The 13,787-nt window shown below is 32.3% G+C and overlaps 2 protein-coding genes across 3 annotated transcripts; both read left to right on the forward strand.

Moving 5' to 3' along the window:
* The first annotated feature begins 775 nt into the window (after window positions 1–775).
* On the forward strand, window positions 776–2,547 carry LOC114385167 (60S ribosomal protein L10-like). The gene is made up of 4 exons (XM_028345170.1): window positions 776–819; window positions 1,358–1,859; window positions 1,968–2,049; window positions 2,276–2,547. Exons 1-4 carry the CDS (start codon window positions 810–812, stop codon window positions 2,348–2,350), a joined length of 669 nt encoding a protein of 222 aa, XP_028200971.1. The 5' UTR covers window positions 776–809; the 3' UTR covers window positions 2,351–2,547.
* A 3,306-nt stretch (window positions 2,548–5,853) lies between these two features.
* LOC114383441 (probable inactive receptor kinase At5g58300) lies at window positions 5,854–10,503 on the forward strand. Of its 2 annotated transcripts, XM_028343119.1 has the most exons (3): window positions 5,854–6,105; window positions 7,491–8,903; window positions 9,644–10,503. In XM_028343119.1, the coding sequence occupies exons 2-3, from the start codon at window positions 7,574–7,576 to the stop codon at window positions 10,264–10,266; spliced, it is 1,953 nt and encodes a 650-aa protein (XP_028198920.1). In that variant the 5' UTR covers window positions 5,854–6,105; window positions 7,491–7,573; the 3' UTR covers window positions 10,267–10,503. The 2 variants fall into 2 exon arrangements, with proteins under 2 accessions (XP_028198920.1, XP_028198921.1); XM_028343120.1 differs by lacking the exon at window positions 5,854–6,105 and having other exon boundaries at window positions 7,229–8,903.
* Window positions 10,504–13,787: the final 3,284 nt, after the last annotated feature.

The raw sequence follows: 13,787 nt of genomic DNA on the forward strand, positions 1-13,787 counted from the left end.
TGTTATTTCTAATAAATTTTAGTTAACAATAAAGTGTTTTAAAAAAAAAAGTTATAAAATACATCTCTAACCTTTGTTCACAATAAACTGTCCAATAAGTAAATTAATTCAATACGATTCCCATTTTTTCTCAGAAAAAAATATACAACTGAACTCAGCAAGAGTGAGTAAACTTAGAAGCTGACTCACTTAATTTAAAAAATAAAATATTAAAATAATAATTTTTAAGTTAGTTATTGTAAAAATAAATTAATTTATCATAACAAAAACAATAAATTCAAATAATAAAAAATAATGTAAAAATATCAAGAACAAATACAACTAAAAAGCAAGAGAAACAATAATTTTTTTAAAAAAACACGGATCAACACATATTGGCCCAACTAATTTTGATTGATTAACCTCGTTTAGTAAGTCAAATTAAAACAATCTAGAAAAAATAAGACCAACAATTTTTAACCCAACTGGTGCTCACGTTTACATCTGTAGACTAAATAATATGTTTATGCATATTAGACTTCGTAAATCTGAATTTGTTCAGCTTATAGTTTTTTATTTTATTTTATTTTGAATTGTTCAAATTATAGTTGATAATGATATATTTTGCCATTAGAAAACCAATTTATTACTTTACTGGAGAAACTGGACCTAATGGACCATTTTGGGCCCAAAACAAAAGCCCGTCTCGTAAACAGGCAAAGCCCTAAGCAAACTACCTCTATATAAACCACTTCTTCTAGGGTTTGGTTTCGCGTACGCAGCTTCATCCCTAACGCGTGCATAGCAGAGTCAGAGACAGAGACGCAGCCATGGGGCGGAGTAAGTTCTAAGCATTTTCACCTTTCGCAGAATTTCAATTATTCGTTTCAATTTCATATCTGCTGCGTTGAAATCTGCTATTGGTTTATGGAGTTCTTAGCTGAATCTATTTTGTTCTGAAACACGAAAACTGTTTCTTCTGTCAATTTAGATTTAAATCGTTTACTGAAAATTGAAGATTAGATTTGATTTATTTTACGTGTTGGTTTTGTTGCTGTTAATTAAATTTAGAACTTGGTGATTGCTTTATTTTGTTTATCAATCACTGTATGTGTCATTTTGTGTTGTGCTCAATGATTTTTTTTCTAGGTTGTCAATTTCTAGTATTATTATCCATTAAATATGTATGTTATTCGTGTTTTGGAATAAACTGGTCCAGATTTTGCATGTTGTATTCTAAGTTGTGAATTTCTAGCATTAATATTCACTAAGCATGTATGCTATTGTGTCTGAAATTACAATCTCATGTCTTTGGAATAAGCTAGTTCATATTTTGTGTTATTGTTTTGATTGTAATTTTGAATGGTTTTTGGTTTAGGACCTGCGAGGTGTTATAGGCAAATTAAGAACAAGCCATACCCCAAGTCACGTTTCTGCCGTGGTGTTCCTGATCCCAAGATCAGGATTTATGATGTTGGTATGAAGAAGAAGGGTGTTGATGAGTTTCCTTTCTGTGTCCATCTGGTTAGTTGGGAGAAGGAAAATGTTTCAAGTGAGGCCCTGGAAGCTGCTCGCATTGCTTGCAACAAGTACATGGCCAAATTTGCTGGAAAGGATGCTTTCCACTTGAGAGTCAGGGTGCACCCATTCCATGTTCTTAGGATCAACAAGATGCTTTCGTGTGCTGGTGCTGATAGGCTCCAAACTGGAATGAGAGGTGCTTTTGGAAAGCCACAGGGTACTTGTGCTAGAGTGGCTATTGGACAGGTCCTTCTTTCTGTCCGCTGCAAGGACAGCAACAGCCATCATGCTCAGGAGGCTCTTCGCCGTGCCAAGTTCAAGTTCCCTGGTCGTCAAAAGATTATTGTTAGCAGGAAATGGTATGTGTTTGTTCTACTGGCAGATGTTTGAAATTTCCCCCACTTTAACTGAATTATAGATTTGGACTGCGTAGTTAACTCCAATTATTGTATGAAATGATTGCTCAGGGGCTTCACCAAGTTTAGCCGTTCTGATTATCTCAAGTTCAAGTCAGAGAACAGAATTGTGCCCGATGGTGTGAATGCAAAGGTAATGTGAAGCTGCTCATGAATGCAACATGTGGTATAATTGAAACTGTATGACATATAGATTGAGTGTTGCTGATGTATATTGGTAACATTGAAGTTGGGAATGCGTTTGAGGACGTTTCTGAATGAAATTCGTATTGTGCATTCAATTAGCACTTTTCTTTAGTTATTTTAAGTGCTTGTAGTTGGCCTCTTTAACTTATAATTTCCTTTTTGTTATCTTGCAGCTTCTTGGGTGCCATGGACCATTGGCCAATCGTGAACCTGGAAGAGCCTTTTTGGATACTGCTACTAGTTCTTAGTCTGTCTTTTAATTTGGAAATACTAGACTTTTGGATAACATTAGTTTTGCAAGAGTGAATTTGAGTTATTTTGTCAGCACATTCCATTTACTTAAATTTTGTTTGCGAACCTCTTCGATTTGGTTATTTTAATGTTATATTCTGGTATGATGCACAATTTCTCCTTATTACTATTGATATTCTATTTTCCGTCTCTTAATATTGGATCACGGTTCCTAGTAATTTTTCATTGTTTAAGAGTTTGATAGCACTCGCAGAGTGTGAAATTTTATATTTTACTTCATCTTGCTATAGATAAAATAATGGTTTTCACGAACGGAACAAAATATCATATTTTTGGTGCATGTTATAATATGAGCATTGCTCTGCCTATATCTTTGATGGAATGATTGACTCATTTGGGTCACTTTTACAAACTTTTTATAAAAAATGGTTTCTTCTAAAACAAATTATTGACATGGGTCTGTTTTTTTTCAAAGTTGAAGGTCAAATTGATAATTTGGAGATATGACAGGCTAGGCAGCAAAAAGGATGAAACAACAAAATTGTTGGATAGTTGCTTAACATTCCTGTGCACTGCTTCTGAGATTTCCCATTGTTTCTATAGTCTTTTTGACATCAAAACTTAGAGGGAAATGGGAAATCTCATAATACATAACCTACCAAAAAATTGAAATGAGCAAAATTGAACAACATAACGAACAATAAATGAACACAATAATAAAAATTGAAGAAACTCCCCAAATTGACATCCGGCAACATGCTGACGAAGAAGGAAAGGAACACGAAAAGGGTAGTAGCATTTAGGTCATGTGATACTTAGGAGAAGAGGGTAAATGTAAAGCCATTATTCCTTTCATCATCTCATTGTTTATATTAATGCAGTAGTATAGCTTAATGACCAAATCTCTTGGTATTCTTCTTAAAGTCTTGCTAATTTTATTGTATAAATCATAGAAAAGCTTAAAAAAATTATGAATAATATACCTTTTTTGTGTCCAATAAAAAACATTTGTACCTTAAATTTCTTAACTAATGTCTTTATGACACCACTAATGTCTTTATGACACCGTTAACATTTGTTTATTTTTAATTGAGGTTTATGTTTATATTAGAGCAGTTAAAACTAGATTTTATAATGGTAAAATTATATTTTTGTTCCCCTAGTTATTTTTAATTTTGATTTTAGTCTTTTTTTAAATTTATTCATAAATTTAATCTTTCAATTGTGTTCAAATTGGTGAATAAATTTAAAAGGAGATTAAAATCAAAATTGGAGATAACCATAGAAATAAAAAATGTAAATTTGCATTTTATAAATGAGAATCATGTTTTGAGTTTTTGTGCCTAGTAATGGATAACATGTTTTAGAAAAAAAAAAGAAATAATTTTCACTCATTAAATGTGCTTGATCATTAGAATTTAATATAAAGATTCTTTACATAAAAAGAAGAGACTTGAGTTTAAATTGAACATAAATATTGTGAAATACAAATAACACTAGAAGGAGGATTAAATGTATACTTTGAATGTTTTAATATATACTTTGAAGTATTTTTTGCAAAATGAATGTTTTCACAAAGTTATTTATCAAAAGAGGTATAAAAACAAAGCTCTTAAAAAGCATCCAACAACACTGAACACAATTTTACATAAACAAGTTTAACCGATAGTGTTCAGTTAATAACAAATAATTTTGACAAAGCTTGTGTGTAAGGGTGGGAATAGGCCAGGTTAGGCCAGGCTTTAAAAGGCCTAAATCTAGCATGCGATGAATTTTTGAGGCCTGAGTCTGGCCTATAGCCTATCAAAAGCTTTTATTTTGGCTCAGTCAGACCTTTTTAAAAGTCTGGCCTGGCCTGATAGCCTTTTTAAAAGCCTTCTTCACATTAATATTTCTTTGCTCTGGAGTAGTAGGAACTTAATAGGAAAGTTGAAGGAAAAGAAAACATTAACAGGAATAGGAAAACAAATAAAAATAATGAGGAATATAAAGGGACATATGATAAATTGTAATTAAAGTCTTACTTGATTATAGGAATAGAAGTTATGGAGCAATAATGTGTAATCAAAGTCTGCTAGTTTCAAAAAAATAATTAATTGTACCCAAAAAATAATATAAGTATATATTGGTACCCAAAAAATAATATAAATATATATACATATATATAGGCCAGCCTATTAGGCTTAAAAGGCTTTTTAATAAGCTTAAGCCTGATCTATTTAATTTAATAGGCTTTTAAAAAAGTATGAGTCTAACCTTTTAATTAAATAGGGCAGGTCAAACCAGACTTTATGTAGACCAGGTCGTAGACCCCTGTAGACCGGTCTGGCCTATTCCCACCCCTAATTGTGTGTCCAAGGCATGAAAGAGATAACTTAAAAGAGAAAAACAAGTTATAACAAGAGTTAGAGTAAAAAATACCGTTTATATTGGTTCACTCAAACTCGAGCTACATCCAATTCTTCTTCAAAACCTTGAAGGATTTTATTAATCAAAAACAAATTTTAAACAAGTATTTTATTCTGTCACTTCTGACTGCTCCAAGTATTCTCTAGGCAATACTTGAAACACATTTGATCTCCCTTGAAATTAAGGAACACCCAAGTATTTTTTATCACCAAACCACTCTTGACATTTCAAACAATAGTTTGAATTGAATACAATATTCAAAGCTTCCAAAGAGAGAATACACAATAAGCTCGGATATAACAAAATAACTTTGCAAGATAAAGGTTTACTCTTTTGGATTAGTGTTTGATCGTCCAAGGATTTCAACAGAGTTTCAACACTTGTAAATAATGATTGCTTTATTGTGGATTTTAGTATCTTGATCTTCTATCTATAGGCTTTAGAGGAATATATTCTTAGTGGGATCAGTGCCTTCTCGAAGATATATATTGTCATATAGATATCAAATTTTGTCATGTGTTAAGCATGTAAAGAAGAGAAAGAGAGAGGGAACAACAATAAAGACAAGATTTGATTTTCTGCTCCACTACTTATACAATAATTAGTTACATCAACACTACGAATTTTGGACCACTTGATTAAGAGATCCAAGTCGTTACTACTTTTGTGAAGCATTGTTAGTTAGATGTTTTATCTTCGTTACACATTGGAAATACTCGCTGTACTTATGCTACAAACCACACGTAAAGTTCTCTTGTACGTTGTTTAATTAGTTTGTATTGGTACTCTATACTCTATAGGGTCAATTCCCGAAGACATGCCAGCTAATTTAATTTATGTCTTGCTATTGGATTTCAAACGTTTAGACTATAAACCCATGATAGCTGTTTGTTTTCCTTATATACGTTGAGCTAATTTCAACAGCAAGAGGTGCACATTAATGTGATTGTGAGTTAGTTTGAAGACTTTGTAGGTTAGCTCCCTCATTATTGCTGTCATTGCAGATTTGTAGTTGAGTAGGAAAATGATTTTTTTTTTCTTTCTTTCATCAATGATATAACATAGCTCTGTGTGAATATCTTGGTGTGACCAACTCCAAGTGCTTAGTTTTAATCTCTTTATTTATTTCATAGTTTAATGTCATATGTTGCGTGCTCAATAAGTTTAGTTTAGCCCTGTTGCACACCATTTCATTTGATCCTCATTAAATGGCAAGTGGGAAATTTTGAACTTCATAACACTTCTCTCTTGTTGAACTGGATTAAATATCTCCTACTCGTTTTTGTGACATGATCTTGTTTCATTCTGTTCTAGGCATCCTCACACTGAATTTCATACAAAGGTATTTTCTCTTAATTCCTCTAAATTCCAAATTTGAACACTTGCAGTTGTTAACTTATAGACTTATAGTGCTTCATATAAAATTTTCCATGATTAAGGATTGGAAAACAAGGCATTTCTAATGAAGCTGGTCCATTTGTAGTTGATTATCTCTGCTGCTCATAGTTGAGTCATCATAATTGTTTTTTTTTATCTGATCCAATGCTTCTTTTAACCATCTTCTTCACAGATCTGTATATATGTTTTTTGTGTATACATGCTTGCAATGTTCCATATTACATATATCTCTGAAAATATGGTCTTTAACTTAGTCGAATGGCGCCCTGTGATCCACATACCTAATCGCACTTAGTGGGAAAAGGCTTTTATTGTTGTTGTATACATGCTTGCTATGAGTGTTATTCTAGTATATGTTAATTCTTGCAATTCCTTTTCTGCTGACAGTTTTATTTATTTAATATTTCTGGTAATGTTTCTAAGTGGAATGTTTTGTTTGCATGACTTCACTGGAGGAATCAGCAAGTTGTATTTGTTAAAATATTGATGGTACGATTGCTTTGAGTGTGAAATTTTTGACCCATTTGCATCCCTTTTGATTATCCGTTGTCCCCCGTAAATGCCTCAATCTGGTTCCAAGACAAAAATAGTTTTCAATATTAGAAGAAGAATGAAGATGAACTTTTTAGAGTATGCATTGATGGTGGTAAAAACTAGAAATCAGCACTCATGATTCACAACATCATTTTAAATTAAGAGATAGCAGCCTACTTTTAGCAATGAATGCTTTTTCTTTAGAAAGTACAAAAGAGAGTCAAACTTTAGCTTTTTCTTTTTTCGAGTTCTCTTTTTCTTGGATTCTCTATTACTACCTTCCTTTTCCCTCTCTTCCTTCTTGCTTGTTTTGAAACATGCAAGAACTGATTTCATGTGAGAATTTCTTTATTCTCAGTTAAAAGTGCACTTTAGTCCCCCATTAACTAAAGTCCACAGTGAAGCCTTTGTCTTTTTCTTTGTAGTTGAAAGAGTACTGATAGCACGACAAATGCTGAAAGAATGAACTTTCTTCAACTGATTTATTTGAATTTTTTACCACATGTAACATTCTCATACTAAAATTCAAGCTCTCTAAGAAAGGAATTGATTCAACTTATTGGACTTGATTTCTGCACAATTTCTAAATCCAATCTGTAAACTAATAATCTAATCCACTATTTCATGTTTAAGTTCATCACTTTCCAAGTGGCACATCATTGTTTCTAGACTAAATTAATGCTTACTGAAATGAATCCATGACTCTTGAACAAAAAAGTAGTTCATTATGACTTTCAACATTTTTATCCTTATTTGCTATATGATTCGCTAACACTTTATCATTATCTTTCAAAGCTAAACCAAGCAAGAATGAAGAACAGCTAAAGGTCAGAGATAGGAACTACCACTTGCCTCCACTTCACACCAAACAAGCACCTATGAAGTTCCAATTCCATGCAGTTCCATTTGTTCTACTAAGCTTCACAGTGTCTCTATTTGGTCTGATTGAAGCTGACTTGAACTCTGACAGACAAGCTCTCCTTGAGTTCTTTTCCAATGTTCCACATGCCCCAAGGCTAAACTGGAGTGATTCTACTCCAATTTGCACTTCTTGGGCTGGTGTCACTTGCAACCAAAATGGAACTAGTGTCATTGAAATCCATCTTCCAGGAGCTGGATTCAAGGGCTCCATTCCAAAGAACAGCCTAGGAAAACTAGATTCTCTTAAAATTCTTAGCCTTCACTCCAATGGCCTTAGAGGAAACCTTCCTTCTGACATTCTCTCCATTCCTTCACTCCAATATGTAAACCTGCAGCAGAATAACTTCTCAGGCCTAATCCCTTCCACTATCTCACCTAAACTCATAGCATTGGATATTTCTTCTAACAACTTTTCTGGAAGTATTCCAACTACCTTTCAGAATCTTAGTAGACTCACCTGGTTGTATCTCCAAAACAATTCCATCTCTGGAGCTATCCCTGACTTAAAAAACCTTACAAGTCTTAAGTATTTGAATTTGAGCTATAACAACTTGAATGGCTCAATTCCAAATTCCATCATCAATTATCCATACACTTCTTTTGTTGGAAACTCTCACTTGTGCGGACCACCTCTCAATAATTGTTCTGCAGCCTCTCCTCCATCTTCTTCTACTTCCTCTCTTTCTCCTTCTCCTTCTCCTTCTCCTGTTTATCAACCACTCTCTCCAGCAGCAACTCCCCAAAATAGAAGTGCTACCACTTCAAAGAGCTACTTTGGCCTAGCTACTATACTTGCTCTAGCAATTGGAGGATGTGCCTTCATCTCCCTCCTACTTTTGATTATCTTTGTATGTTGTTTGAAGAGGAACAAGAGTCAAAGCAGTGGCATTCTGACAAGAAAGGCACCTTGTGCTGGAAAGGCTGAGATTTCAAAGAGTTTTGGGAGTGGAGTGCAAGAGGCTGAAAAGAACAAGTTGTTTTTCTTTGAAGGTTGCTCTTACAGCTTTGACCTTGAAGACTTGTTAAAGGCTTCAGCTGAAGTTCTGGGAAAGGGGAGCTATGGAACAACATATAGGGCTGCTTTGGAGGATGGAACAACAGTGGTGGTTAAAAGGTTGAGGGAAGTTCTAGTTGGAAAGAAGGAGTTTGAGCAGCAGATGGAGGTTGTAGGAAGAATTGGAAGGCACCCCAATGTCATGCCCCTTAGAGCTTATTACTATTCCAAAGATGAGAAACTTCTAGTCTATGACTACATTTCAGGAGGCAGCTTGTTTTCCTTGTTGCACGGTACGTTTTATTTACATTGATACATTGTCTTTTCTGTTAGTTTTCCTTGTCTTTTCTCCATTGTTCAATTGCATTATATCATCTAGCAACTTGATGTGAGTAACCGAAAGGAAAAAACTGAAGTCAATATTTATGTAAGTTAATAAAGAAGTTCATTGACTTAATGTCATGGAAAAAGTAGCATGTTTTATTATTTCTACATGAGAGATTGTGTTATAATTAAACTAGGCTAAATTAGCTTAAGTTAGAACTTAGAACCAATCACCGTTGAAGATTGTTTACCAGAAATTTTATGGATTAGTCAAGATAATGGACAAAATATGCCATCTTTTGTTCATCATTCATCAGCTGCATTATGTTATTATAATTCATATATGAAACAAGATGACACACATTTTCTATTCTCAACTGTACTCCCTCTGTCCTTCCTTATAAAATCATTTCAACTAATTCACGTCCCCTTAAGAAAATTAGTTAATTTTGTCAATTATTTGTACTATCATTCTAAAATTATCCTTTTCTTATCTCTTCATTCACTTAATTGTTTCTCATTAATGTTTGGAGAGAGAATAAGTAAGAGTATGTAGGAAAAAATAATTGATGCATCTAGAAATTAGAAAAAGATCTTATAAAAAAGGACAAACAAATTTCTAAGAGTTTTATAATTAGGGACTGACGGAGTAAGTTGTAACAAAGCTATATATTTGTCTTATTCTTCTATCCTTCCCAAACAACAATAGGAAACAGAGGCATGGGAAGAGCTCCATTAGACTGGGATTCAAGAATGAAGATTGCACTAGGAGCTGCAAAGGGAATTGCTTCCATTCACACTGATCACATGGACTCAAAACTCACTCATGGCAACATCAAGTCCTCCAATGTGCTCATAACCCAACAACATGATGGCTGCATCACTGATGTAGGACTCACTCCTATGATGAGCACTCAATCAACCATGTCAAGAGCCAATGGCTACCGTGCTCCTGAAGTAACCGAGTATCGGAGGATCACTCAGAAGTCTGATGTTTACAGCTTTGGGGTGCTCCTTCTAGAACTGCTCACTGGCAAGGCCCCACTGGGATATCCTGGCTATGAGGACATGGTTGATCTTCCAAGGTGGGTGAGGTCTGTGGTTCGCGAGGAATGGACGGCTGAAGTTTTCGACGAGGAACTTCTTAGAGGGCAATATTTTGAAGAGGAGATGGTGCAGATGCTTCAGATTGCACTGGCCTGTGTGGCAAAGCTGGCAGATAATAGGCCAACAATGGATGAAACTGTTAGGAACATAGAGGAAATTAGGCTTCCAGAGTTGAAGAACCCTAACACATCATCCGAGTCTGATTCTAATCTACAAACTCCATGATTATTTTGTATATGTATGCTTGCCTTGCCATGATGCACTTGTTATTTTCTGTTCAATGCAAGGAATAACCTTGCTTTGTCTCTAGAATTTTAAAGTTATGGTAACTCTATTGTATGTTTAGATGACAATAGTAGTTTCTTATTCTCCAAATGTAGTAAGAAACGTAGTGTCACGTGAGTGGTCATTGAAGAAGTAAAAATTTTAAAACCTTACATTCTTGTATAATTCATTTGTGTATTTTGCATGAATTTTCATTGTCACACTGATCCAAATAAGAAAGACTTGGAAATCTTTGAATTCCCATATCAGGGTATGTGTCATATGCCTCTCAAAATGCCAGCATTCCAAATGCAAACAGTTTGTAGCAACAGTTGATGCGAAGTGAACTTTATTCACCTCTAATCTCTATTAGAAAACTTAATTAATTACCAATCTTTTTTTTGATAAAATTTATTTAAAATTACAAATTTTGATGAGTTTTATTATTATATAAGTAATAAATGTAGCGTCATTTGATATTAAATAAATATTCTTCTTATTTTTATAATTTTTAATAAATTTTAGTTAATAGAGTATGTAACACTCTCGTATTGATATTAGAGCCTATTAGGCTACACTTAAGAATGATGTTTTCCCTTTGGGTTTTGATTATACAAAATAAACAAAAAAGTTAGTGGAAAAAACATTTATTACATCAGAAATATTTAAGTCTTATAATATTTGTCTTTTTGAGTAATCAGAAGCATATAATGGGATATATTTAACACTCCTCAAACAATACCTTGGTTATGAAAAAGATGACCCTATAAACAAAGCATGTAGGAGTGTGGGGATCTAAATATGTCAGCTAGAAAACTTCTACAAATTGCATGTTCATGGCTTGTGTTCTTGCACTATTGCAACATGCAGCCTTTCTGTTGAAGTAAAATCCTCTTAGGCCTCTCACGTACAACCAAGTGGATTGCAGTTAAGGGTAAAGAAAACAACCCTTGACCCACCCACGGAACCAAAAGTGTATAAGGCTACGAGCCTTGAAGGATATTTCTATCTATGTTATATATAAATCTTCTTTTTTACTGCATCTCTCACCTATATTATTCTCATTTTCTTACATCTTTATCTCCATTACCCTTGAAATCATATTTTATAGTTTTAAATTGATAACATATTAAAATTTAATAAATTAAATCATTATATTATTATTAAAAAAATAAAATAACCATTCACATCTTCACATCAATTGTTATTAAAAGTTTCACCTTTATTTTAAATTTGTCATTAAAGGTGGACAAAAAAAAAGGACTTGAGGAGCCAGCATTGCTCCAGCAACCCTACATTAAGGATGATAAAGTAACACTAAGAAAAAATATTAAAATTAAGAGGTTTGTGCGGTTCAATCTTGAGAGTGTTTAGAGAAGAAAAATAAGGATTTTGTTGTTAAAGTAGCTACACAATCTCTTTTCCTTAAAAAAAAAATAGTAAGATGAATAACATCCGGGGGCGGCTCAAGGACTTAAAGCAAATTTAAAAATAAGACCTTTTATTTATTCATAAAATAGTTTATTAAAATTATCATTGTTTTATTTAAAATTAATTTTTTGAACTTTTTGTGATGCAAAATTATTGATTAAATATAATTTTTAATAACTTTTTTTGAGGTATATTAGTACTAAAAAAAATTTTGGGACATTTTTTTTGGGGCCTAAAGCCTTTGCTTGGACTGCTTGGGCCTTAAGTCGGCTTGATAGCATCCAATGTGTAGAATTCATGGATTGGTTTGGAAGCTTTACTGTCTAATTCATAGAAAAGCTGTAGTTGTTAATTCCTGTTCATAATTTACTGTGTGTATTTTAATTTTATTATATCCTTTTACATTTAATTTGTATATATGTTTTCTATTATATATTTTTGGGAATTAAATTTATATATATGTTTTTTTAGAATATATATATATATATATATATATATATATATGTTTTATTATATATAAATAACTTATTTTTATTTATATTTATTTTTCTTATGTTTTCGTTATATAGAATTTAAGTTGAAAATCATTAAGGTGATATTTTAGCCTTTAAAAATACAATACTAATTACAAATGGAGTAGTATAGATTACATCCAAAAAGACCAATTATAAATACAATTAATCCATATTAATTAATTAGTTAGTTATCGCTACAAAATTATGGTCATTTACGTCTTTATCAATATAAATTTTTTAATTAATACTATTTAATTCTTATAATTAAAATCTTCATAATTACACAATAATTACCTATTATTAACTAACATTTCAGAACACTAATTAAATATTTGTGCCAATTACTATTCCTCTTTCCACCTTAATTAAAAGTTTCAAAATAGTTAAGCATGGTAAGATATATTTATTTTTTTATTGTATAGTTATATTTATATATTTTTTTTATATATGATGTCAATTAATTTATTTATGTATAACTTAAATTTGAAAATTATCATCAATAAAAATATTTAATATTAATTAATTACTTTCTAACTAAATTTAATTCAAAAACATTTTGCATATTTAATTCAAAGTAACAATAGGAGTTTATTTGATTTTTCCTTGATGCCTCAGCCAAATCTTAGTTTAATTTCAAACAAAGGGAACAAATTGATATATGATGAGTTAAAGTATGACCAAAAAACTTTGACAGCAGGACATTCCTCATTGATGTCATAGGACACTATCATGCATGGAACGTATTCCTCATTGATGTCAACAATGAACGTGGAGCAAAGAAAAATATATGACACTATCATGGAACATATTGCTCAATCAAAACCAGGATTATTCTTTCAGTATGGTTATGGAGGTACAAGAAAGACTAACATTTGGAGAGATGTAATATCAAGCAAGGAAGCCCCCTTGTAGGATTGATAGTGAAAGCAAAATTGATAATATTGGATGAAGCTCCAATGACACATAAGCATTGTTCTCAAGATGTAGATACGACATTCAGGGACATTCTTTGTTTTGTTAATGATAGAAATTTACGTTTGTCTTTTAGAGGAAAAGTTGTTGAATTAGGTGTGGACTTATGACAAATACTTCCAGTCATGAAATATAAATATGCGGGCTTCTCACAAGAAGTTTCAATTCAAATGTTGCAGAAATGAAGTTGTTCTCAGAATGGGTTTTGGGAATTGGAAATCAAACAATTGGAGAAACACAATGATGTTGGCATACATGATGATATGTCAGATGATTTGTTGATAAAATCAGGCGAAGAATCTGTTGCAATTATAGTCAATTGTACTTATCCAAGTTTCTTACATAACATCAATGATCCATCATTTTTTCAAGTCCCAAAAATGATATGGTTGACATCATAAATGGGTACATGTCATTATTTTCAGGAGAAGAAAACACATATTTAAGTTTGGATACTCTTTTTTCAAATTATGATAGAATAGATAAACATGATGATGTTCACACCTCTGAATTTTTTTAATAAAATTACTACTTCAAGTCCACCTAATCATTAGTTGAAACTCA

This window comes from Glycine soja, chromosome 14 (assembly GCF_004193775.1).
Source record: "Glycine soja cultivar W05 chromosome 14, ASM419377v2, whole genome shotgun sequence".
Classification (NCBI taxonomy): domain Eukaryota; kingdom Viridiplantae; phylum Streptophyta; class Magnoliopsida; order Fabales; family Fabaceae; genus Glycine; species Glycine soja.